Genomic DNA, 22,397 nt, shown 5'->3' with positions numbered 1-22,397 from the left:
CTGCCAGACATTGCTATCTGCCAATCCAATAGCAGGATTTGGAACAGAACCCTTTGCACTATCCCTTTATGCTATGCTTAAAGTTGCCTGGCAAGGGAGAGTGAATCACTTCTGGGTGCTGCTACTAACGCCAGCGTAAACCAAAATTGATTCAGTTCCGGCGGGTGAACATAGTCTCCCAAATGGAGAATCCAGCCCTGGGTATTAAATACACAAAAGCAAATCACATAGACCCTTGTATAATGCATGTTTTAATGAACAAATGAGCTTGCTAAACAACCTTCAAATCTAGTGCTTTCTGGTCAAATCTCAGTAATTACGAATCGAGTGCAGATATTCTATGCAAACTGGTTTAACATTGACATGATGGTGAAATCAGCATTCATATCTTTATTACTTTGCAGCTATTGAAGAGGCTAGCCATCAGTTCCAGCCGTTCACTGAACTTTCAGAAGAGAAGTTGCATCAACTTTTTAAATTTTGCTGTGAGTTCTTGTACCATGAAGACGTGATTTCCCTTCTTGAAAATATTGTAAGTAAATTATTTTGGCTGAATGGTATCCTTCCTTGGAGTAAAACCTTATCATCATTTTTCATTAAGATTTTGGAGTAGTGGGACATGCTGCTAATGAACCGGAAGCACATCTAGCTGAGAAATAAATAATCTGCTGCCTTTGTTGATGAAAGTGTTTTTTTTTTAAAGCATTGGTCTTGCAGACTACGTGGTGTCCCCTTTTCATTTGAAAATGCTGGATAAAATGTCAGCATCGTTCATGATACCCAAGATACCTGAGAGAGGCAGTCAAGGGAATTTATTCTCTGTTTATTTTCCGCTCTGAAATGAAATGAAATGAAAATCGCTTATTGTCACGAGTAGGCTTCAATGAAGTTACTGTGAAAAGCCCCTAGTCGCCACATTCCGGCGCCTGTCCGGGGAGGCTGGTACGGGAATCGAACCGTGCTGCTGGCCTGGTCTGCTTTAAAAGCCAGCGATTTAGCCGAGTGAGCTAAAGCAGCCCCTCTGGAAGTCGATGATCCTTTGACACTTCCAAATGAATGTATTGGCCCCTTGCGGGGAACAAAACACTTCCCTTTCTTAATTTTGCTACACCCCCTTCACTCCGACATCATGCCAGCAGGCCCAGTGATCAGAGCAATCCAGCATTGATAACCTTCAACGTCCTCAAGAAATTATGTCCTCAAGAAATTACAATGTAATTAGCTCCAGCACCCCATTCCCCCCGTGGAAGTGAAGTGTCGCCTTGTGATGTACTTTTTGATAAAGGTAGGATGAATGAACTCCTTTAGTGTAGGCAATTGATTATTTCCTAACAGAATTATGCCACTCGACCCATCAAGTCTGCTCCGCCATTCAATCATTTTTCTCGTCCCCCATTCTTCTGTCTTCACCCCAGAATCCCTGATCCCCTTATTAATCAAGAACCTATCTATCTCTGTCTTTAAGACACTCCACAGCCTTCTGCGGCAAAGAGTTCCACAGATTCACCACCCTCTGGTTGAAGAAATTACTCCTCATCTCTGTTTTAAAGGATTGTCACTTTAGTCTGAGATTGTGTCCTCTGCTTCTAGTTTTTCCTACAAGTGGAAAACATCCTCTCCACGTCCACTCTGTCCAGGCCTCACAATATCCTGCAAGTTTCCATAAGATCCCCTCTTACCCTTCTAAAACTCCAACGAGTACAGACCCAGAGTCCTCGACCGTTCCTCATATGACAAGCTCTTTATTCCAGGGATCATTCTTGTGAACCTCCGCTGGACCCTTTACATAGAATTTACAGTGCAGAAGGAGGCCATTCGGCCCATCGAGTCTGCACCGGCTCTTGGAAAGAGCACCCTACCCAAGGTCAACACCTCCACCCTATCCCATTACCCCATAACCCCACCCAACACTAAGGGCAATTTTGGACACTAAGGGCAATTTATCATGGCCAATCCACCTAACCTGCACATCTTTGGACTGTGGAAGGAAACCGGAGCATCCGGAGGAAACCCATGCACACACGGGGAGGATGTGCAGACTCCGCACAGACAGCGACCCAAGTCGGAATCGAACCTGGGATCCTGGAGCTGCGAAGCAATTGCGCTATCCACAATGCTACCGTGCTGCTCACAATGCTACCGTGCTGCCCACTTCACAAGGCCTACGCATCCTTCCTTAAATACGGGGCCCAAAACTGATCACAATACTCCAAATGGGGTCTGACCGGAGCCTTGTATGGCCTCAGAAATACATTTCTGGTAATTAAGTCTTTACAGATCCAGAGATGGGGGTAACTCCAGGTTAAAGAGGTGTGAATTGTCTCTCGCCAGGACAGTTGGGAGGATCTCGCAAGCCCAGGCCAGATGGTGGGGGGTGAATGTAATGCGACATGAATCCCAGGTCCCGGTTGAGGCCACACTCGTGTGTGCGAAACTTGGCTATAAGTTTCTGCTCGGCGATTCTGCGTTGTTGCACGTCCTGAAGGCCGCCTTGGAGAACGCTTACCGGAGATCAGAGGCTGAATGCCCTTGACTGCTGAAGTGTTCCCCAACTGGAAGGGAACATTCCTGCTTGGTGATTGTCGCACGATGTCCGTTCATTCGTTGTCGCAGCTTCTGCATGGCCTCGCCAATGTACCATGGTTCGCGACATCCTTTCCTGCAGCGTATGTGGCAGACAACGTTGGCCGAGTCGCACGAGTATGTACCGCATACCTGGTGGGTGGTGTTCTCGCGTGTAATGGTGGTATCCATGTCGATGATCTGGCACGTCCTGCAGAGATTACCATGGCAGGGTTGTGTGGTGTCATGGTTGCTGTTCTGAAGGCTGGGTAGTTTGCTGCAAACAATGGTTTGTTTGAGGTTGTGCGGTTGTTTGAAGACAAGTAGTGGGGGTGTGGGGATGACCTTGGCAAGATGTTCATCTTCATCGATGATGTGTTGAAGGCTGCGAAGAAGATGTCGTAGTTTCTCCGTTCCGGGAAAGTACTGGACGACGAAGGGTACTCTGTCGGTTGTGTCCCGTGTTTGTCTTCTGAGGAGGTCGGTGCAGTTTTTTTGCTGTGGCGCGTTGGAACTGTCGATCGATGATTCGAGCGGCATATCCCATTCGTACGAGGGCATCTTTCAGCGTCTGTAGATGTCTGTTACGCTCCTCCTCGTCTGAGCAGATCCTGTGTATACGGAGGGCTTGTCCATAGGGGATGGCTTCTTTAATGTGTTTAGGGTGGAAGCTGGAGAAGTGGAGCATCGTGGGGTTATCCGTGGGCTTGCGGTAAAGCGAAGTGCTGAGGTGACCATCCTTGATGGAGATGTCTGTGTCCAAGAGCGCAACTGATTTTGGAGAGTAGTCCATGGTGAGTCTGATGGTGGGATGGAACTTATTGATGTCGTCATGTAGTCGTTTCAGTGATTCTTCACCATGGGTCCAAAAAGAAAAAAATGTCATCGATGTATCTGGTATATAACGTCGGTTGAAGGTCCTATGCAGTGAGGAGGTCTTGTTCAAACTTGTGCATGTAGATGTTGGCATATTGAGGTGCAAATTTGGTCCCCATGGTTGTTCCATGCGTCTGGATGAAGAACCTGTTGTCAAAGGTGACGACGTTGTGATCCAGAATGAAGCTGATGAGTTGCAGAATTGCGTCTGGAGATTGGCTGTTGTCGGTGTTGAGGACTGAGGCTGTTGCAGCAATGCCATCGCCATGGGGGATGCTGGTATAGAGTGCTGAGACGTCCATTTTAATGAGGAATGTTCCTGGTTCAATTGGTCAATGGGTGCTGAGTTTCTGTAAGAAGTCCGTCGTGTCACGACAGAAGCTGGGTGTACCTTGTACGATGGGTTTCAAGATGCCCTCGATATAGCCAAAGAGGTTCTCACACAGGTTTCCATTGCCTGAAACGATAGGACGGCCTGATGTGTTGGCCTTGTGTGTTTTCGGGAGGCAGTGGAGATCTCCAATGCGGGGAGTACGTGGGATGATGGACGTAGGGTGCTATGAAGGTCTGGATCCAAGGTCTTGATCAGTCTGTCGAGTTGGCGGATGTGTTCCTTGGTCGGAATATTGTTTGAATAGTCAGAAACTGGGAAATGTTTGAATTCCGAGGAACAGAGTGTCCTTGCACATGACCACACATATAGCAATAAATTAGGCAGGCATTTGGTATGTTGGCATTTTTGTTATAAAGGGATTGGAATACAAGAGTAAAGGAGTATTATTTTGATAATGCAGGGCATTGGCAAAGCGATAGCTGGAGAATTGTGTGCACTTTCTTACCAAAGGAAGAACAGAATTTCCTGAGAGGAATTAACAAACGTTCACTAAAGTGTTTCCTGCAATAAGAGGATTGCTCTCTAAGGAAAGATTGAGGAGACGGGACATATGTTCCTTGGAGACTGGCTGAGGCAGAAAATTTAGTATTTTGCACCTGTCTTTTACGAAGAAAGGAGATGCTGCCCAGGTCCTGGTGAATAGGGAAGTCACTGAGACACTCGATGGGTTTAAAGTTGATGAGAAGGAGTGCCATAATCCCCAAGAGGACCACGGGAAAACGATCATTGATCTCCTCGGTGGAGTGCGAGCGTCCCAGGTAGGGGGCGGAGGTCCCCACCTGGGGCATGTTATGGTGTAAAAGCAGACCCAACTCAGGGCCCTGTGTAACAAGTCCTCCCAGCTAGGATTGCACTGGTCACAATCAAAATCGAAGGAAAGGCCAGGGTTGGAAACCGACCACGAAACAATGAGGAAACAGAAAATGAGCTACATAAAACTATTATTTAAATATTGTACTCTTGACTTCAAATAACTTTATAGTTTTAGAAATAGAAATAGAACAGTACAGCACAGAACAGGCCCTTCGGCCCTCGATGTTGTGCCGAGCAATGATCACCCTACTTAAACCCACGTAACCCGTAACCCAACAATCCCCCCATTAACCTTTTGAGAGTGAAATATCTAGTCTTTTGAAATATGGCATTTTCATGAACTTAAACTATTTTGTTTTTCGCAGACTATTGTAAATAAATCCTCCTTTGTTTATGACAGCTTTCATCTGACTTATAAGGAGATATTAGATCAGTTGGCTGTACTACAATATAATAAGTCATCCAAGACCTGATGAGATGTAGCCAAGGGAAGTAAGGATAGAAATTGCAGAGGCGCTGGCCATAATTTTCCAGTTCTCATTGGATACAGGGATGGTGCTAATGTTACATGCTCGTTAGAGGAAAAAAAACAACATTTACAGACCTGTCACATTAACCTCCATGATGGAGAAGCTTTTGTAAATGAAAAGGGCAAAATTAATCGTCACTTGGGCAAATTTGAGTTAATTAAGAAAAGCCAGAATGGGTTTGCTAAGGTAAAATTGTCTTTAATTTGCTTGAGTTTTTGATGAGCTAACAGGAGGTTGATGAGGGTAAGCGGGTTGATGAGAGTAACCTGGTATATGTGGAATTCCAAAAGGCATTTTATAAAGTGCCACATAGCAGGCCTGCCTGCAAAGTTGAAACTCTTGGAATAAAAGGGATGGTAGCAACATTGATGCAAAATTGGCTGAGTGACCAGAGATAGAGTAGTGGTGAATGGTTGTCTTTTTGGCCTGGTGAAATGTTTATAGTGGGATTCTTTGAGGATCCACGTTAGGACCTCTTCTAATATATATTAATAACCTAGACTCTGTACTGAGCATTATTTCAAAATTTGAAGAAACTTGGGAATATTGTGAACTGCGAGAAGGAAAGTGTTAAATTTCAAAAGGGCAGATTGGTGGAACGATCAGACAAATGGCAGGTGTAATTCAATGCAAAAGTGTGAAGTAATTTATTTTGGTAGGTCAGATGTGAAGAGACAATATAAAATAAAAGGTTACAACGGGCTGCAAGGTACCACAAATGGATAGCTTCAGAGCGCCAGGGTCCCAGGTTCGATTCCCGGCTTGGGTCACTGTATGTGCGGAGTCTTCACATTCTCCCCGTGCCTGCGTGGGTTTCCTCCGGGTGCTCCGGTTTCCTCCCACAGTCCAATGACGTGCAGGTTAGGTGGATTGGCCATGATAAATTGCCCTCAGTGACCAAAAAGGTTAGATGGGGTTATTGGGTTATGGGGATAGGGTGGAAGTGAGAGCATAAGTGGGTCGGTGCAGACTCGATGGGCCAAATGGCCTCCTTCTGTACTGTATGTTCTAAAAGGGGTGCAAGAGCAGAGGAGCCTGGGGGGTATGCATAAATCATTGAAGCTGGCAGGGCAGTTTGAGACAGGTTAATAAAGCATACGGTGTCCTGTGCATACTACTGACCTGGTCTCCTACTCTTGCTCCCATTTCTTATGTTCTTAAATAAGTCACCAAAATCTTTTAATGTTCCATGTAAACCTATCATACCCCTCTCAGTCTCTGTCGCATTACCCATTGTGGTATAGAATTCCATAGATTGATGATTCATAATTCAAAAACTGTGCATTGATACGCATGTGAGCTACTGAAAATCAACATCAAGGAGATGGAGTGATGTTTCTCCTCCTTCCTCTAAGGAAACTAAAATATCTTGAATTGGATACACGGTATCCATGTTAGAGGATTCACTTTGTGAGTACTCTATTGAAACTGAACACTCTTCAATGAAAGTAGAGAAAAGCCCCTTTTAAAATGGAAACATTTATGATTTTGAAGGATGTTTACCACTGCGACTTGTGTGGAAAAAACTCTTACTCATTCTTTTAATATTTATGAAGAACCATAAATTAACACTTTGTGTATTTGTGATGGAAGTCCATGCATTGACTAATGTGGCCAACCTTATTGGTGAATAATACATATCTGAAAAGTTTCAAAATGAGAGATAAATTGAGTCAGATTAAATGTTTTTCAGTTGTGTGGGAGGATGATTTTCACACTGGGTATATCCTTCAATAGAATTAACCGGTTGAAATTGTAAGAGCAAAAGTCCTTAGATGAAGGACTAGATTTCAGCAAGCTCCCCAATTTTTCCCCTATTCCCTTGTTGGTTCCCCTGAAAAGCACCTTAATGTGCTTCATTAGTGAAAGATTCTGTATAAATGTAGAACATTGAATGACAAATGAATATATGAACATATATTATATTTAAAACATTAATTACTAAAACTCAAATAATTAATTATATAGATCGAGTACAAATAGTGTAAATAACCCAATATATTGTGTCATGAAGGCCTCGCATTCTCAACCTTGTCCCTTGCCTGAGGTGTGGTAATATCAGGTTAGATCACCAGAAGTCTGCTTTCCAACTCAAAGGAGAAAGCAGCCTATGGTCATCTGGGACTATGGCGACTTTACTTCAGTAATGAAACAGTTTTACAGTATATTTTTATGAATCACATGATCATTCTGATATCAAAGCATGCCACATATCTGATTAGAAAAAGGAAAATAGATAAGTGGTTTTGAGGCTTCAATCTTAATCGGAAATTGAGAGGGCACAATCTTTGCAATCAAAAATTAAATAGGATATAGGCATCAACTGAGACCAGCAATTTTCTCTATCTTGTACTTACTATGGGAGAACTGTGATCCTTTTAGAATCCATGCTGTGAAGTTTGTGAGAACACTTCTATTTCATTTCCTGTTTAGTCTATTTTACTGCAAACAAGTTTGGTGTCAGCCAACAGACTTCATGCGACTGATACATGGTGGCACATATACTGGAAAGTTAGTGATTGTGATGCAATCACTGGTGGTTGGCTAAGTGTTAAGTAACAGGCAATAATAGTTTCTACATGTTACAAAATTGTGAAAGATAAACACATCTGAACTAAACATCATGGCAAATGGTGCAATCAGCATCAAACATTAACCTTTTCTGGTCACTCCCCCCAGCTCAAAGGCTACCTTGGGTCCTATACAGTACTGGTCTACATTCACAACAATCAAACAAAACAACAATAACAGAAGTTATACCGGAACAAAAACAGCAAATGCTGTAAATACTCAAAAGGTAGTACCTGAGGAGAGGGCAAAAAACAGAGTTTTCTCCAGTGTGGAGCAGTTCACATTGTGAGCAGTGAATACAGTCGACTAAATCGAAAGTAGTACGCACTGTTGGGTTCCTCAGGGTAGTGTCTCAGGACTTTAGGCCCAAACATTTTCTGCTGCTTCATAAATGATCTTCCCTCCGTTATGAGGTCAGAATATTTGCATCACGTTCAGTTCCATTTGCAACTACTCAGATACTGAAGCAATACATGTCCATATGCAGCAAGACCTGGTCAGCCTTCAGACTTAGTTGATAAATGGCAAGTAACATTTGTACTAAAGAAGCAAAAGCCATCTCAAATAAGAAATAATCTCACTATCAATATATTGATATTCAATGGCATTATCATTGCTGAATCCCTCACTATCAGTATCCTCAGGGTTACCATTGACCAGAAACTGAACTGGACCAGCAAAATAAATACTGTAGCTACAAGAGACTGGTAATTGTGAGGAAAGTAACTCACCTCCTGACTCCCCAAAGCCTGTGCACCATCTACAAGGCACAGGTCAAGAGTGTAATGGAATAATCTCAGTTGCCTGGATGAGTCTGACTCTAACATATGAAAGCGTGGAAGTAGTATTAAACTTGTCCACTGGTTCTGCCTCGAATTGCGTCCAGCTCTGGCATCACACATTAGAAAAAATGTGAAGGCATTTGAGAGGGTGGAGAAAAGATTCACAAGAATGATCGCAGGAATGAGGAACTTCAGTTATAGAAAGATTGGAGAGGCTGGGACTGTTCTGCTTAGAGGAGAGAAGATTAAGAAGAGATTTGATCAAGGTATTCAAACTCACGAGGAGTCTGGATAGAGTAGTTCGAAAAAAAAATATTCCCGTGGAAAGAGTGAGGACACCAATTTTAAGGTGATTGGCAAAAGAGGCAATGATGATATAAGGAAAAACTATTTCATACAGTGAGTGGTTAGGATCTGGAATTCATTGCTGGTGAATGTGGTGGAGGCAGGTTCAATTGTGGCTTTCAAAAGGAAATTGAATCACTATCTGAAGAGGAAGTTCATGGCTACGGGGAATCGCTCTTGCAGAGAACCAGCACAGATATGAAGGACCAAGTGACTGCCTCCTGTACTGTCACCATTCTATGATTATAGGGTGAATTATATGCCTGAGGGCAGGCTGCACTCAAAGAATTTGGGAGTGAGCTTGCCTCGCTTGACCAATAGTGCTTTAATTACAATGCATCAGCCTCCAAGAGGAAATCCTGCCTCATTTTATTTCTTAGTTATACAAGCCTCATTGTCTAATAAACATCGGTTCCCAGAAACTGTTAACAGTCCGGTCCCCTGATAATTTACAGTTTAACTGTTAGACAGGGTTATGGAATAAAATGAAGAATTTAGGCATGTCCGAGAGCTGACTTCTTGGGCAGGACCATTTTGAAGAGTTCATAGACAACTTTGACTACCTGCAACAGCGAGGCCCGTGGTTAGCCAGTAGAGCACTGCATCCATCACGTCGCCATTTAAATGGACCGGCATCACGTTGTCCACCTGGAATATCTTCTGTGTCTCGGGAACCTTGTTCTCCACTCGCCGACAGGCTCCAGTGCTGATAGTTCACTGAGAAAGCTGCAGAAAGGCCCGCAGGCACCACACTCTCAGGTCACTCCTAACTTCCCACAAGGACAAACCCCAGCATAGAAGCGCCTTGTGGTTTCTAAAATTATGGGCACAGCTGTCAGGCCATAATTGTGGAGTGGGAAATGCATCTACAGGTGTGTCCAGGTGATCCATCACTCAGGAATAGGGCGGGGGGGGGGGTAGATTTTTAAAAAATGTCTTGCTGTTCCCTGCCGGATACTGAGAGATGGCCTCAAGGCAACAGCTGGGCTTTGGCTTTCGTGTGGAGGGAGGGCTAATTCGTCAAAGGAACAATTGTACATTTGAGGAAATGGATGCCTCAGTTGGACTAATAGCTTATATTGATGTCCCGTCACTCTGTAGTGGGTAGCTGCCCTCCATGTGATGCTGCCTTGGGGAAAATGGTACAGAGGCGGTAACAGTTCAGCCAACTGGCACACCATACTCCTGCCTCTACGACAAAATCCAGCCCATAGAATCAGATGGATCACACAACAAAGATGGAAATGATGATTTTCATGTGGAAGTTGCAGAGTGAGCAGGGTCGAGCAGGATTGGAGTATACAGTTTACTGAGCATACCAAATTGGCGATAGATCTTCAGTTGCATGTGATCTGTAGTTAACATCCTGCTCCGCTTGACGTTTTGTTGATCTGTTTAAGTTTAGCATGAACTCTCAGTTAATGTAACTAGCAGGAGACTTGGTTGGAATGTAACCATAAATATGTTGGCTTCCATATAACACCTGTACCAGCTGGCAAATGTCTGAAGTGCCTTTCAGAGGTTTATTGTAGGAGAGGTAGAACCACTGTACGTCATTTGGCTGATGTCAGTGAGGTATAAGTGGTAAATGAAATGGGCAATATTCCCTGGCCTCAAGCAAGCTTCAGGCCAAAATGTTTGATGAAGACAGGTGAATTCTATTGTGCTCCATTTGGCCAAATCAGATGGTGAGTCTGAACCACTTGTTATAATGAGTATCGTTGTACCTATCACTCCCTTATGCAACAACTACTTTATTTGTTTGGTACTCTATATAGCTGGATAAGCTTTCTTCAACAGAACAGCCAACTCTAACAGGACTACAAGAACTGGAGTCAACACAGGCACAAAAAGTTACAGATATGCTGCACATTTTAGGCTACAATGGGCCAAATGATGATGGTCCTTCAAAGAATGAAGATACTCCAGGACCAGAACTTTTTACAGCTGCATTCTGCCTTTTTACTGCTATGGATGGTAAGAAAGTAGTTTTCTGCCTGGAAATGATTTTTACCATATTAAGCCATAAACAAAACAAAAATTCTCTTTGTTAATATTTTTCCCAGTGTATGTGCCAGGAATTTCTCTTTGGAGTCCTCTGGCCAGATATTAGAAGGATCCCAGAGAAAAGCTGTAATTATCCGATCTACTGAAGTTACAGTGGGAGAGCAGGGGACCTGCAGAAATTCATGGCTATAATTGGATGTTGGAAATGAAAAGTTGCCATCATTTGAATTCTGTGCAGTGCCATAACCAGTGGTTCTTCAGTTAAATACTACTTTAGGTGTTCTTGATACACATGTACTTGTGTTTTAAGTGGAATTGGTTTAAACTTTATCAGAAGATTCAAAGACTTGCCTCCATTTTCAACCAAATTATTTTTCTATGGAGTAATCGGTATGGGAACAGTATTTTCTTAATGTAGCCTTTAATGTTGTCAGATTTAAAAGTTTTGTAATTGATTTAAATCTGTGGTTACGATCGTATTTGGATTGTTTTATGTCTAACTTGCCTTTTTATTTGCTTAGGTATGTCTGAAGAAAATCTTGCAGTTTTGGGTATTTGCTGTGAAATTCAAATTCTCCCCACATTACTTTATTTGGTAAGTTTCCATAACAATTGTTGGCTTACAGTCTACTTCCTAATTTTTTTGCTTCAGTTTTTCTTCCCCAGTTGGCCTTGAACTTGATGAGGTCACTATTCCCTCAAACATCATAGAACATACAGTGCAGAAGGAGGCTATTCGGCCCATCGAATCTGCACCGACCCACTTAAGCCCTCACATTCACCCTATCCCTGTCACTAGGGGCAATTTATCATGGCCAAACCATCGAACCTGCACGTCTTTGGACTGTGGGAAGAACCCGGAGCACCTGGAAGAAATTCACGCAGACACTGGGAGAATGTGCAGACTCCGCACAGTGACCCAACGGGGAATCAAACCTGGGACCCTGGCGCTGTGAAGCCACAGTGCTAGCCACTTGTGCTGCCGTACAAAGTGCATAACACTTGCCATGTCTCTCTGTGACAAATTCAGGGACTCTTTTGATGCCTTGGATCAATGGTAGGCAACCTGCAGCCCAGGGGTTATATGCGGCCCATCAGGAGTCTGAGTGTAGCCGACGAGACATTTTGTTGACTGTTGCACATGTACAGAGTTGCCACATTCTGCTGATTTACATCCGCATAGCTTTTTTCCTACTAGAATGACTAGTGATAAGCATGTAAAGCAAGGATACATAGGAGCAGGAGGAAGCCTTTTGGCCCTTCAAGCCCGATACATAAATGGGTAAAATTATTAATATTTTAAGCTTTTTAATATTTTGACCATATATATGGATGTAGGTATCGCTGGCTGGGTCAGGATTTATTGCCCATCCCTTACTGCCCGCCATTTGAGAGGACATTTGAGAGTCAAGTACATTGCTGTGGATCTGGAGTCACATGTAGGCATGACCAAATGAGGGCGACAGATTTCTTTCCCTGAAGCAGGGCTTTTCAAAGTGTGGATCGTGGCCTACGGGTGGGTGTCGAGCGGATGTCGGGAGGGTCGTGGAACTATCAGTTCCACCATTCCTGCAATGGTCCTGATTGTGGGGCACGCACCCAACAGCTGCTACCAGCTTTTACATTGAGAATGGCGGCCGCAGCAGCCTTTTGAAGGAAACGAAATGAGACTGTGTGCAGTCTTTCAGCCAGAAGTGGCAGCAGTGGGCAGGCCATGCACCCTGCATGCACACTTGACATCAAGCACCCTCTTTGTACGTGCTTTTGGCGTCAAATCACAGGAGTAGAGCTTCTTCCATTTTCCAGCTGCTGGCAAGCAAGGCAAGAGGAATATGAAGATGGGTTGTTTTCATACAAGTAAGAGATAGCCAGAGACACAAATGGGCAATGTGCCTACCGGAAAGGATCTCGCAACGCAATCTCGGGAAAGTCCAGGGCAGGACGGAAGAGTCCAGAGAAGGACAGAGCAGTGCTAGTGTTAGCTCTGTACAGAACTCTAGGGTCTCTGGTTAACAGCCTACAAAGAATGAACTTAACTTGGGAGCAAAGCAACATAAAGATGATTTCTTGAGGTATGGTTTTGTTAATTGTGCCAATGCAAAAACGTTTGCACATTATATGCGTGTTATACGCAGGGAACTATTGGTAAATGAGAGGAGAATTTTCAGATTTTTGTAAGAGAAATGGTGGGTGAGAAATTCTGAGGTTGCGACCACAGAATCGGTTATTAACTTACAACTGACTCCAAATTAAAAGACTACACAGCTGTACCTGACCTGTGAAGTTCTGTGTTTGTTTGATTGTTGGCAGCAGCCTTTATGGTGCTGATGCTCCAAGAGTACGGACATACTGTTCATGTTACAGGACGTCCAGTCCCCTAATCATCCTCTCAGACCTGACACCTGTGCTTTTGAGGAGGCACTTGATAAGCATGAAATGCTCTCAAAAGTACCAATACTCATTCCTCCTTCCATGAGTGAAGCTGCAGCAGGGCTGTGCCCTAGGTTAGTTAGGTAGGACATACAGGCTGCAGCTGTGGTTACCTCTGTTATGGGTCTCCCCAATATTTAAAGATGTCTTGGGCGGCATGGTGGCGCAGTGGCTGGCATTGCTGCCTCACGGCACCGAGGACCCGGGTTCGATCCTGGCCCCGGGTCACTGTCCGTGTGGAGTTTGCGCATTCTCCCCGTGTCTGCACAATCTAAAAGATGTGCAGGGTAGGTGGATTGGCCATGCTAAATTGCTCCTTAATTGGGAAAAATAATTCTGTACTCGAAATTTATAATTAAATAAAAGATGTCTTGAAGACCTCACGGGTGCAAAGGCTGTAACCACTGTCTCCCCACCCCACCCCCTCCCTAGGCTGCCCATGAGACCTGGGCACTCCACCCCCCCCCCCCGAGTAATTCCCCCCTCCCCACTGAACACTGGGGCAGTAACTCCTGTGCCCTTGAGATGCATGCCGGTAACTGGAAATAGCTACTCGCCTCCTCACTTGTCCTTGTTAGCATTGCCCCAGCTTCACATGTTCGTAAGGGAGTACTAAACGATGTCCGTGTGACTTCCCACTCTGGAGTCTGGTGACTCCAAGGAGACCGCTGCATTTGGTTTCGATCTTGCTAATCAGATTTAAATAAATGCAAAATTGGTTCAATGGCCTTCTCTTCATTTTTGGGCGAGATTCGGAACTCATGATCTGGAGCGATCCAGGTGAATCCAAAATGGTTCGCGCCTGGCGTGAATCTCGATTTTGATCTTTCCCGTTACTCACCCGGTGTGAACAGATCTGCACCGGGCGCAACACGGGTGGCTGAATTGTGGCCTTTGTTTCAAAATACCATATGAAGTGTTGAGTTCTATGAATTGACCTTGGGTTGAAACTCCTGCCATCTGACCTTGATCAATCACTCTTGCCTCCTCTTTTCCCCACCACATTTCAAGCTGTTCTCCTTGACTTTCTTCTCCCAGTGACATTCCATCTCTTCCATCAAGTTAACTCCAAAGTTTTGTTATTTGTATCTATTCCACTATCAGTTATTTATGTCTGAGGCAGTTTGAAAAACCTGCCAACAAGTTGTTCCTAATGGCCACTCGGTGTTTCTTTTCCCTCATCAGGCTTTTGAACCATGGTGTTTTTCAAAATAACAATTTATATTCTACTTGTACATGCTGATAATCGCATGTACTTCAGCAAGCACCTTAATTAAGTACGGTTGAATGAAAAGCCGAACAGCTTTGTACTATGCTGTTTATTTTGAGTATCTATATACTTTGTTATGTCTAGACTTGACTATTCCAATGTATCCCAGGCTGCCCTCCCTACTCTTCTTAAAATTGATCTCATTCCAACTCTGTTGCCTGTGGTCCTAACTGGTGCCAGGTTTTGTTCAGTGCTGTGTTCACTGACCTGGTCAAGCTATGTTTCGATTTTAAAATTCTCATTTTATTTTCAAATCTCTACAGAGCCTTGCTCCTCCCTATTTCTGTAACCTTCTTGAGCCCCACAAACCTTTGTTATCTGCACCTAGTTCTGGCCTCTTGAGCATCTCTGACTTTAATAGCTCCATGATTGGTGGACCTGCCTTCATTTGTCTCTATCCTGATGTGATAAATGCAGGAATTTCAGATATATGTTGTATTTTATGGAGCTGGTGAAGAAATGGTTACAATCCTGGGTTAGTATGTATGTATGTATGTATCTACTGCAGTACAGTTTTAAAAAATCTTGGTATAAAAGAAAGACTGTGTAATTAAGATGTCGTAAAAGTAAGATCATGATTCATTCCAACCATGTATATTGTTTACTGAAATAGGGATAATGGCATTTTGTTTATAGAAAGAAGGTTCCCTGGGGAGTAGGTAATAAGAGACCTTTGGTGGAATTCTCTGCACCAGAAACTAAGGGCTGACGCCGGGACTAAGTCAATGGTGCTCTATGACAGCAAAATTGGCGCCGTTCCCGGATCAATCCACCGACCGTTAAGGAACTAGCACTGGCGCCACATAGAGATCAACTGATTCCAATGAAAAATGGTGTCTGATTTTTTCGATTCGGGAGTGACACTCGAGAGGCTGACAAGCTGCAGCCGCATATAAGCACTCCACTCTCCGCACACATCACCCCAGCCAATAAGATGGCAGCAAGGAGAGCGACACTGCGGTTCACCAATGCCGAGCAGGAGATGCCTCTGGCGCAGTAGAGGTGGGCCACCCTGTTCCCCCGGGGTGTGGAGGCGGTTGCCACCCACCGCCGTGCACCGGGCCTGGGCGCAGGTGGGAGAGGTCATGAGCGCCTTGGGAAACACTGATAGGACTGGCCAGCAGTGCCTCAAGAAACTGCACAACCTCATCCAGGGTGAGTAAGCAGCACTGTGACCCGAGCACGAATCCCTGTCCCACATACCTGTGAGAGGCCAGTTGCTAAGGCGGAGGTCAGCATTGGATGAACAAGTGAACCCCTGCTGAGTTGTGGTTCCCCATGGCACGTTTGTCACCACCCCCACCACCCCGACCAATGGTCCAACCATGCATCCTGTCTTGCAGGATCATCTGCCCTTCTGGTGTCCCCAAGGTTTGCACTGGAGTGCTGAGCTTGTGGCATTTAAGTGCTACAGTGAGAGTTTGGTGACTGAGGGAGTATAAGGGTTCATTTTTATTTAAAGTCTAGTATTTCTTTTATTTAGTTAATTAACTTAAAAGTTGCTGTTTGGTCTATAAGAAGGTGAATTTTGAATCAGCTTTAAACAAGGTTCTACTTGTACTTACTTGCAGCTGGAGCTTGTTAATTAGTTAATTGCATTAGGCCAGTTTTCAGAGGCTAGGGTCACAGCATAACTAGGAGCTAGTTACAGTGCAGACTTTGTTTGCACTGGAGTGCTGAGCTTGTGGCACTTGAGTGCTACAGTGAGAGTTTGGTGACTGAGGGAGTGCTGAGCTTGTGGCATTTGAGTGCTACAGTGAGAGTTTGGTGACTGAGGGAGTGCTGAGCTTGTGGCATTTGAGTGCTACAGTGAGAGTTTGGTGACTGAGGGAGTTAGGTGAGGAGGGAGTAAGGTGCTCCTTACATTTCATTTCCTATATTTATCAAAGAGTGTGAAGGGAGCCAGGAGTTTAGAGTACAGCTGACTGGAAGTAGAGTCGGAGGGCGGAGGTCCAGTTGGTCCAAGGGGCAGCTAATTCTGTAAAGTAAGAGGGGATGGAGGTTAGGGCAGTTGCATGCTCCTCCTGTAGGATGTGGGTGGTGAGGGAAACCACTGGTGTCCCCACTGACTATACCTGCGGGAAGTGCACCCAACTCCAGCTCCTCAGAGACCGTGTTAAGGTACTGGAGCTGGATGAACTTCGGATCATCCGGGAGGCAGAGGGGGTTATCGAGAAGAGTTACAGGGAGGTAGCCACACCAAAGGTACTGGACAAGAGTAGCTGGGTTACAGTCAGGGGAAAGAAAACTAACAGGCAGACAGTGCAGGGATCCCTCGTGGCCGTTCCCTTCAAAACAAGTATACCATTTTGGATGCTGTTGGGGGGGATGACCTACCGGGGGAAGGCCCCAGCGGCCAGGTCTCTGGCACTGAGTCTGGCTCTGGGGCTCAGAAGGGGGGATCATAGAAAAGCAATAGTAATAGGAGATTCAATGGTTAGGGGAATAGATAGGAGATTCTGTGGTCGCGAGCGCGACTCCCGAAAGGTATGTTGCCTCCCGGGTGCCAGGGCCAGGGATGTCTCGGATCGTGTCTTCAGGATCCTGAAGGGGGAGGGTGAGCAGCCAGAAGTCGTGGTGCACATTGGTACCAACGACGTAGGTAGGAAAAAGGGTGTGGAGGTAATAAACAAGTTTAGGGAGTTAGGCTGGAAGTTAAAGGCCAGGACATACAGAGTTGTCATGTCTGGTTTGTTGCCGGTGCCACGTGATAGCGAGGCTAGGAATAGGGAGAGAGTGCAGTTGAACACGTGGCTGCAGGAATGGTGTAGGAGGGAGGGCTTCAGGTATTTGGATAATTGGAGCGCATTCTGGGGAAGGTGGGACCTGTACAAGCAGGACGGGTTGCATCTGAACCAGAGGGGCACCAATATCCTGGGGGGGAGGTTTTCTAGTACTCTTCGGGAGGGTTTAAACTAATTTGGCAGGGGAATGGGAACCGGATCTGTAGTCCAGCAACTAAGGAAGCCGATAGTCAGGACGCCAAAGCACGTAGTGATGCAGTGGGGAAGGTAACACTGACAAAGGAGAGTACTTGCAGGCAAGGAGATGGGTTGAAGTGTGTATACTTTAATGCAAGAAGCATCAGGAATAAGGTGGGTGAACTTAAGGCATGGATCGGTACTTGGGACTACGATGTGGTGGCCATCATGGAAACTTGGATAGAAGAGGGTCAGAAATGGTTGTTGGAGGTCCCTGGTTATAGATGTTTCAACAAGATTAGGGAGGGTGGTAAAAGAGGTGGGGGGGGGGGGGGGGGTGGCATTGTCAATTAGAGTAGTATAACAGCTGCAGAAAGGCAGTTCGAGGGGGATCTGCCTACTGAGGTAATATGGGTTGAAGTCAGAAATAGGAAAGGAGCAGTCACCTTGTTGGGAGTTTTCTATAGGCCCCCCAATAGCAGCAGAGATGTGGAGGAACAGATTGGGAAACAGATTTTGGAAAGGTGCAGAAGTCACAGGGTAGTAGTCATGGGCGACTTCACCTTCCCAAACATTGAGTGGAAACTCTTTAGATCAAATAGTTTGGATGGGGTAGTGTTTGTGCAGTGTGTCCAGTGTGTAGATTGTCCGACCAGAGGGGAGGCCATTTTGGATTTAGTACTTGGTAATGAACCAGGGCAGGTGATAGATTTTTAGTGGGGGAGCATTTTGGAGGTAGTGACCACAATTCTGTGCCTTTCACTTTAGTTATGGAGAGGGATAGGTGCGTGCAACAGGGCAAGGTTTATAATTGGGGGAAGGGTAAATACAATGCTGTCAGACAAGAATTGAAGTGCAGAAGTTGGGAACATAGGCTGTCAGGGAAGGACACAAGTGAAATGTGGAACTTGTTCAAGGAACAGGTACTGCGTGTCTTTGATATGTATGTACCTGTCAGGCAGGGAAGAGATGGTCGAGTGAGGGAACCATGGTTGACAAGAGAGGTTGAATATCTTGTTAAGAGGAAGAAGGAGACTTATGTAAGGCTGAAGAAACAAGGTTCAGACAGGGCGCTGGAGGGATACAAGATAGCCAGGAGGGAACTGAAGAAAGGGATTAGGAGAGCTAAGAGAGGGCATGAAAAATCTTTGGCAGGTAGGATCAAGGAAAACCCCAAGGCCTTTTACACATATGTGAGAAATATGAGAATGGCTAGAGCGAGGGTAGGTCCGATCAAGGACAGTAGCGGGAGATTGTGTATTGAGTCTGAAGAGATAGGAGAGGTCTTGAACAAGTATTTTTCTTCAGTATTTACAAATGAGAGGGGCCATATTGTTGGAGAGGACAGCGTGAAGCAGACTGATAAGCTCGAGGAGATACCTGTCAGGAAGGAAGATGTGTCGCGCGTTTTGAAAAACTTGAGGATAGACAAGTCCCCCGGGCCTGACGAGATATATCCAAGGATTCTATGGGAAGCAAGAAATGAAATTGCAGAGCCGTTGGCAATGATCTTTTCGTCCTCTCTGTCAACAGGGGTGGTACCAGAGGATTGGAGAGTGGCGAATGTCATGCCCCTGTTCAAAAAAGGGAATAGGGATAACCCTGGGAATTACAGGCCAGTTAGTCTTACTTCGGTGGTAGGCAAAGTAATGGAAAGGGTACTGAGGGATAGGATTTCTGAGCATCTGGAAAGGCACTGCTTGATTAGGGATAGTCAGCACGGATTTGTGAGGGGTAGGTCTTGCCTTACAAGTCTTATTGACTTCTTTGAGGAGGTGACCAAGCATGTGGATGGAGGTAAAGCAGTGGATGTAGTGTACATGGATTTTAGTAAGGCATTTGATAAGGTTCCCCATTGTACTCTTGTGCAGAAAGTAAGGAGGCATGGGATAGTGGGAAATTTGGCCAGTTGGATAACAAACTGGCTAACCGATAGAAGACAGAGAGTGGTGGTGGATGGCAAATATTCAGCCTGGAGCCCAGTTATCAGTGGCGTACCGCAGGGATCAGTTCTGGGTCCTCTGCTATTTGTGATTTTCATTAATGACTTGGATGAGGGAGTTGAAGGGTGGGTCAGTAAATTTGCAGATGATACGAAGATTGGTGGAGTTGTGGATAGTGAGGAGGGCTGTTGTCGGCTTCAAAGAGACATAGATAGAATGCAGAGCTGGGCTGAGAAGTGGCAGATGGAGTTTAACCCTGACAAGTGTGAGGTTGTCCATTTTGGAAGGACAAATATGAATGCGGAATACAGGGTTAACGGTAGGGTTCTTGGTAATGTGGAGGAGCAGAGAGATCTTGGGGTCCATGTTCATAGATCTTTGAAAGTTGCCACTCAATTGGATAGAGCTGTGAAGAAGGCCTATGGTTTGCTAGCGTTCATTAGCAGAGGGATTAAATTTAAGAGCCGTGAGGTGATGATGCAGCTGTACAAAACCTTGGTCAGGCCACATTTGGAGTACTGTGTGCAGTTCTGGTCGCCTCGTTTTAGGAAGGATGTGGAAGCTTTGGAAAAGGTGCAAAGGAGATTTACCAGGATGTTGCCTGGAATGGAGAGTAGGTCATACGAGGAAAGGTTGAGGGTGCTAGGCCTTTTCTCATTAGAACGGAGAAGGATGAGGGGCGACTTGATAGAGGTTTATAAGATGATTAGGGGAATAGATAGAGTAGACAGTCAGAGACTTTTTCCCCGGGTGGAACACACCATTACAAGGGGACATAAATTTAAGATAAATGGTGGAAGATATAGAGGGGATGTCAGAGGTAGGTTCTTTACCCAGAGAATAGTGGAGGCATGGAATGCACTGCCTGTGGAAGTAGTTGAGTCGGAAACGTTAGGGACCTTCAAGCGGCTATTGGATAGGTACATGGATTAGTGTAGAATAATGGAGTGTAGGTTAACTTCTTAAGGGCAGCACGGTAGCATTGTGGATAGCACAATTGCTTCCCAGCTCCAGGGTCCCAAGTTTGATTTTGACTTGTGGAGTCTGCACATCCTCCCCGTGACTGCGTGGGTTTCCTCCGGGAACTCCGGTTTCCTCCCACAGTCCAAAGGTGTGCAGGTTGGGTGGATTGGCCATGATAAATTGTCCAAAATTCTATGATTAACCTAGGACAAAAGCTCGGCGCACCATCGTGGGCCGAAGGGCCTGTTCTGTGCTGTATTTCTCTATCTATCTAACCTCATCCATAACTCCAAACCCCGAAGTAGAGCAGCGAGGAGGAGGAGAAAGATGCGGACACGAATGTGAGCCCTTGACCCATAGCAGGAGGTGTCCCGGAACACTGGCTTTCTGCCACAGCTGTCTCCAACACTCACCTCGGTTGGGCAATTTAGTGAAGAGGCTCCTGGTGCACTATCTGGTGCACACCACACAGATGCTGCAATACAGCAGTGGAGGTAGGAACCCCAAAGAGGCGGACGGTTGTAGGGCGGCCTGACCCCAGGGACTAGCTGCTGTCCGGATGAGTTTGGGGCTTCTGGGAAGAGCGGTCCCATCTACTTTAGAGATGCAACCTCAGAGCCAGGTCCTACATGAGGGGATGTGCAGCTGCAGTTGAAGGGGTCAAACCGTCTGCAGGAGCTGGAGATGGTACCGACCATGCGTGCCACCCAGGCCAACACCTCACGGGTGCCATCCACGATGGAGGCCTTGGGGGGGGGGGGGGGGGGGGGCGAAGGTTTTGGCTATGTGTCAAGATGTCCAAGGCTTGGGCACTCTTTGCGGGTGGTGGCCGAGGCCCAGGACAGGGCTTCCCTCTCACAGGCTCCGGAGGTTAGCTCCACTAACACCTCTGTCCCATGCAGCACCCCAAGTGAGGAGGAGGTGATGGGGCTGAGCAGCAGCCATCGCCCGAGTAGATGGCCATCAAAGGGAACCCAGGTCACAGCAGGAATCGCAGCAGGCCGCTTCCACTTATTATGTACAGCCTAGGGATCTACTTAGGCGGAGGGTTAGTGCCCGTGAGGCCATAAAGGTAGACACCAGTTAAGTTGGCATGGGCGCAAGGCACAGTATAGCATTAGGGGCTAAAGCACAAAGTTGTACATATTTGTATACATTAAACAACCTGCCTCGGAGCATTGCGGAGGCCCTGGAAAATACTGGGTCAGGCTTGCTAATGTGTTTACTGTACATGTGGAGTAGAACGCGTTGACGCCGCTGTCGAGGAGCGGGGAGCATTGAAATTTGCCGTGCGCCCAGCACTGCCACAATTTTGGCTTCATGATCGATTCTCCACTCAGTCGTCTTTCCCAATTTCGGCGTCGGTCGACGGAGAATCCCGCTCATTGTGTTTAGCCTTAGTAAGATGGTCATGGCCTAGATAGTGGGATAGAGATGATGTAGTTAATGGGAGTAGCCAGAGCTGAAGCAGTCAGGTGTGGAGTTTTCAGTTTTTGACTGGAAGGCGAGCTGAGAAACAGTTTCTGAAGAATGCAGCCAGAGATTATTCTGACAGTGTGTCAAGTCTCCCACTTCGAATAGTCTAAAAAGATCTCTGGATTGTTTGACAAATAATCCTGTTTGCCACCTCTAGCTAAAAGTGAATTTTGATCTGAGATGGGTTTGCTTGATTGGAGATTTAAAATTACCAGTTAGGAGTTAAACTGTTTCATTTTATTGTTGAGCACTCTTTAACTGGTAGTTGAGAGCCATTTCTTGTATGATAAAGTTAGTTTAATCACGTGTGATTAATGAATTTTGTATTTATATGTCATATCACTATTTGTGCATGGAGTCACTCCTGGAGCAAAGTATCTTTTCCTCACATTTTTACAAATAAAATAAAATATTGGGGTTTCTGTGGTTTCTGTCTGGTATCCTCACAACTGTTAGGGTCTGGTTTGGGATTGTGATACTTGAACTCTGGAATTCCCTCCCTAAACCCTTTTGT

The 22,397-nt window shown here is 45.5% G+C and overlaps 1 protein-coding gene across 2 annotated transcripts in view; it reads left to right on the top strand.

Moving 5' to 3' along the window:
- gsdmeb (gasdermin Eb) overlaps positions 1-22,397 on the top strand; it is a 60,911-nt gene that overhangs the window by 33,910 nt on the left and 4,604 nt on the right. For both annotated transcript variants that reach the window (XM_038797216.1, XM_038797217.1), the window contains exons 7-9: positions 405-532; positions 10,652-10,850; positions 11,402-11,475. In XM_038797216.1, coding sequence (XP_038653144.1) covers positions 405-532; positions 10,652-10,850; positions 11,402-11,475 — 401 coding nt within the window. The remainder of the gene's footprint in view (positions 1-404; positions 533-10,651; positions 10,851-11,401; positions 11,476-22,397) is intronic.

Source organism: Scyliorhinus canicula, chromosome 5, assembly GCF_902713615.1.
Source record: "Scyliorhinus canicula chromosome 5, sScyCan1.1, whole genome shotgun sequence".
Lineage (NCBI taxonomy): Eukaryota > Metazoa > Chordata > Chondrichthyes > Carcharhiniformes > Scyliorhinidae > Scyliorhinus > Scyliorhinus canicula.
Note: the sequence above shows the minus strand (reverse complement) of the source record. Positions and strands in the feature narration are given on the sequence as shown.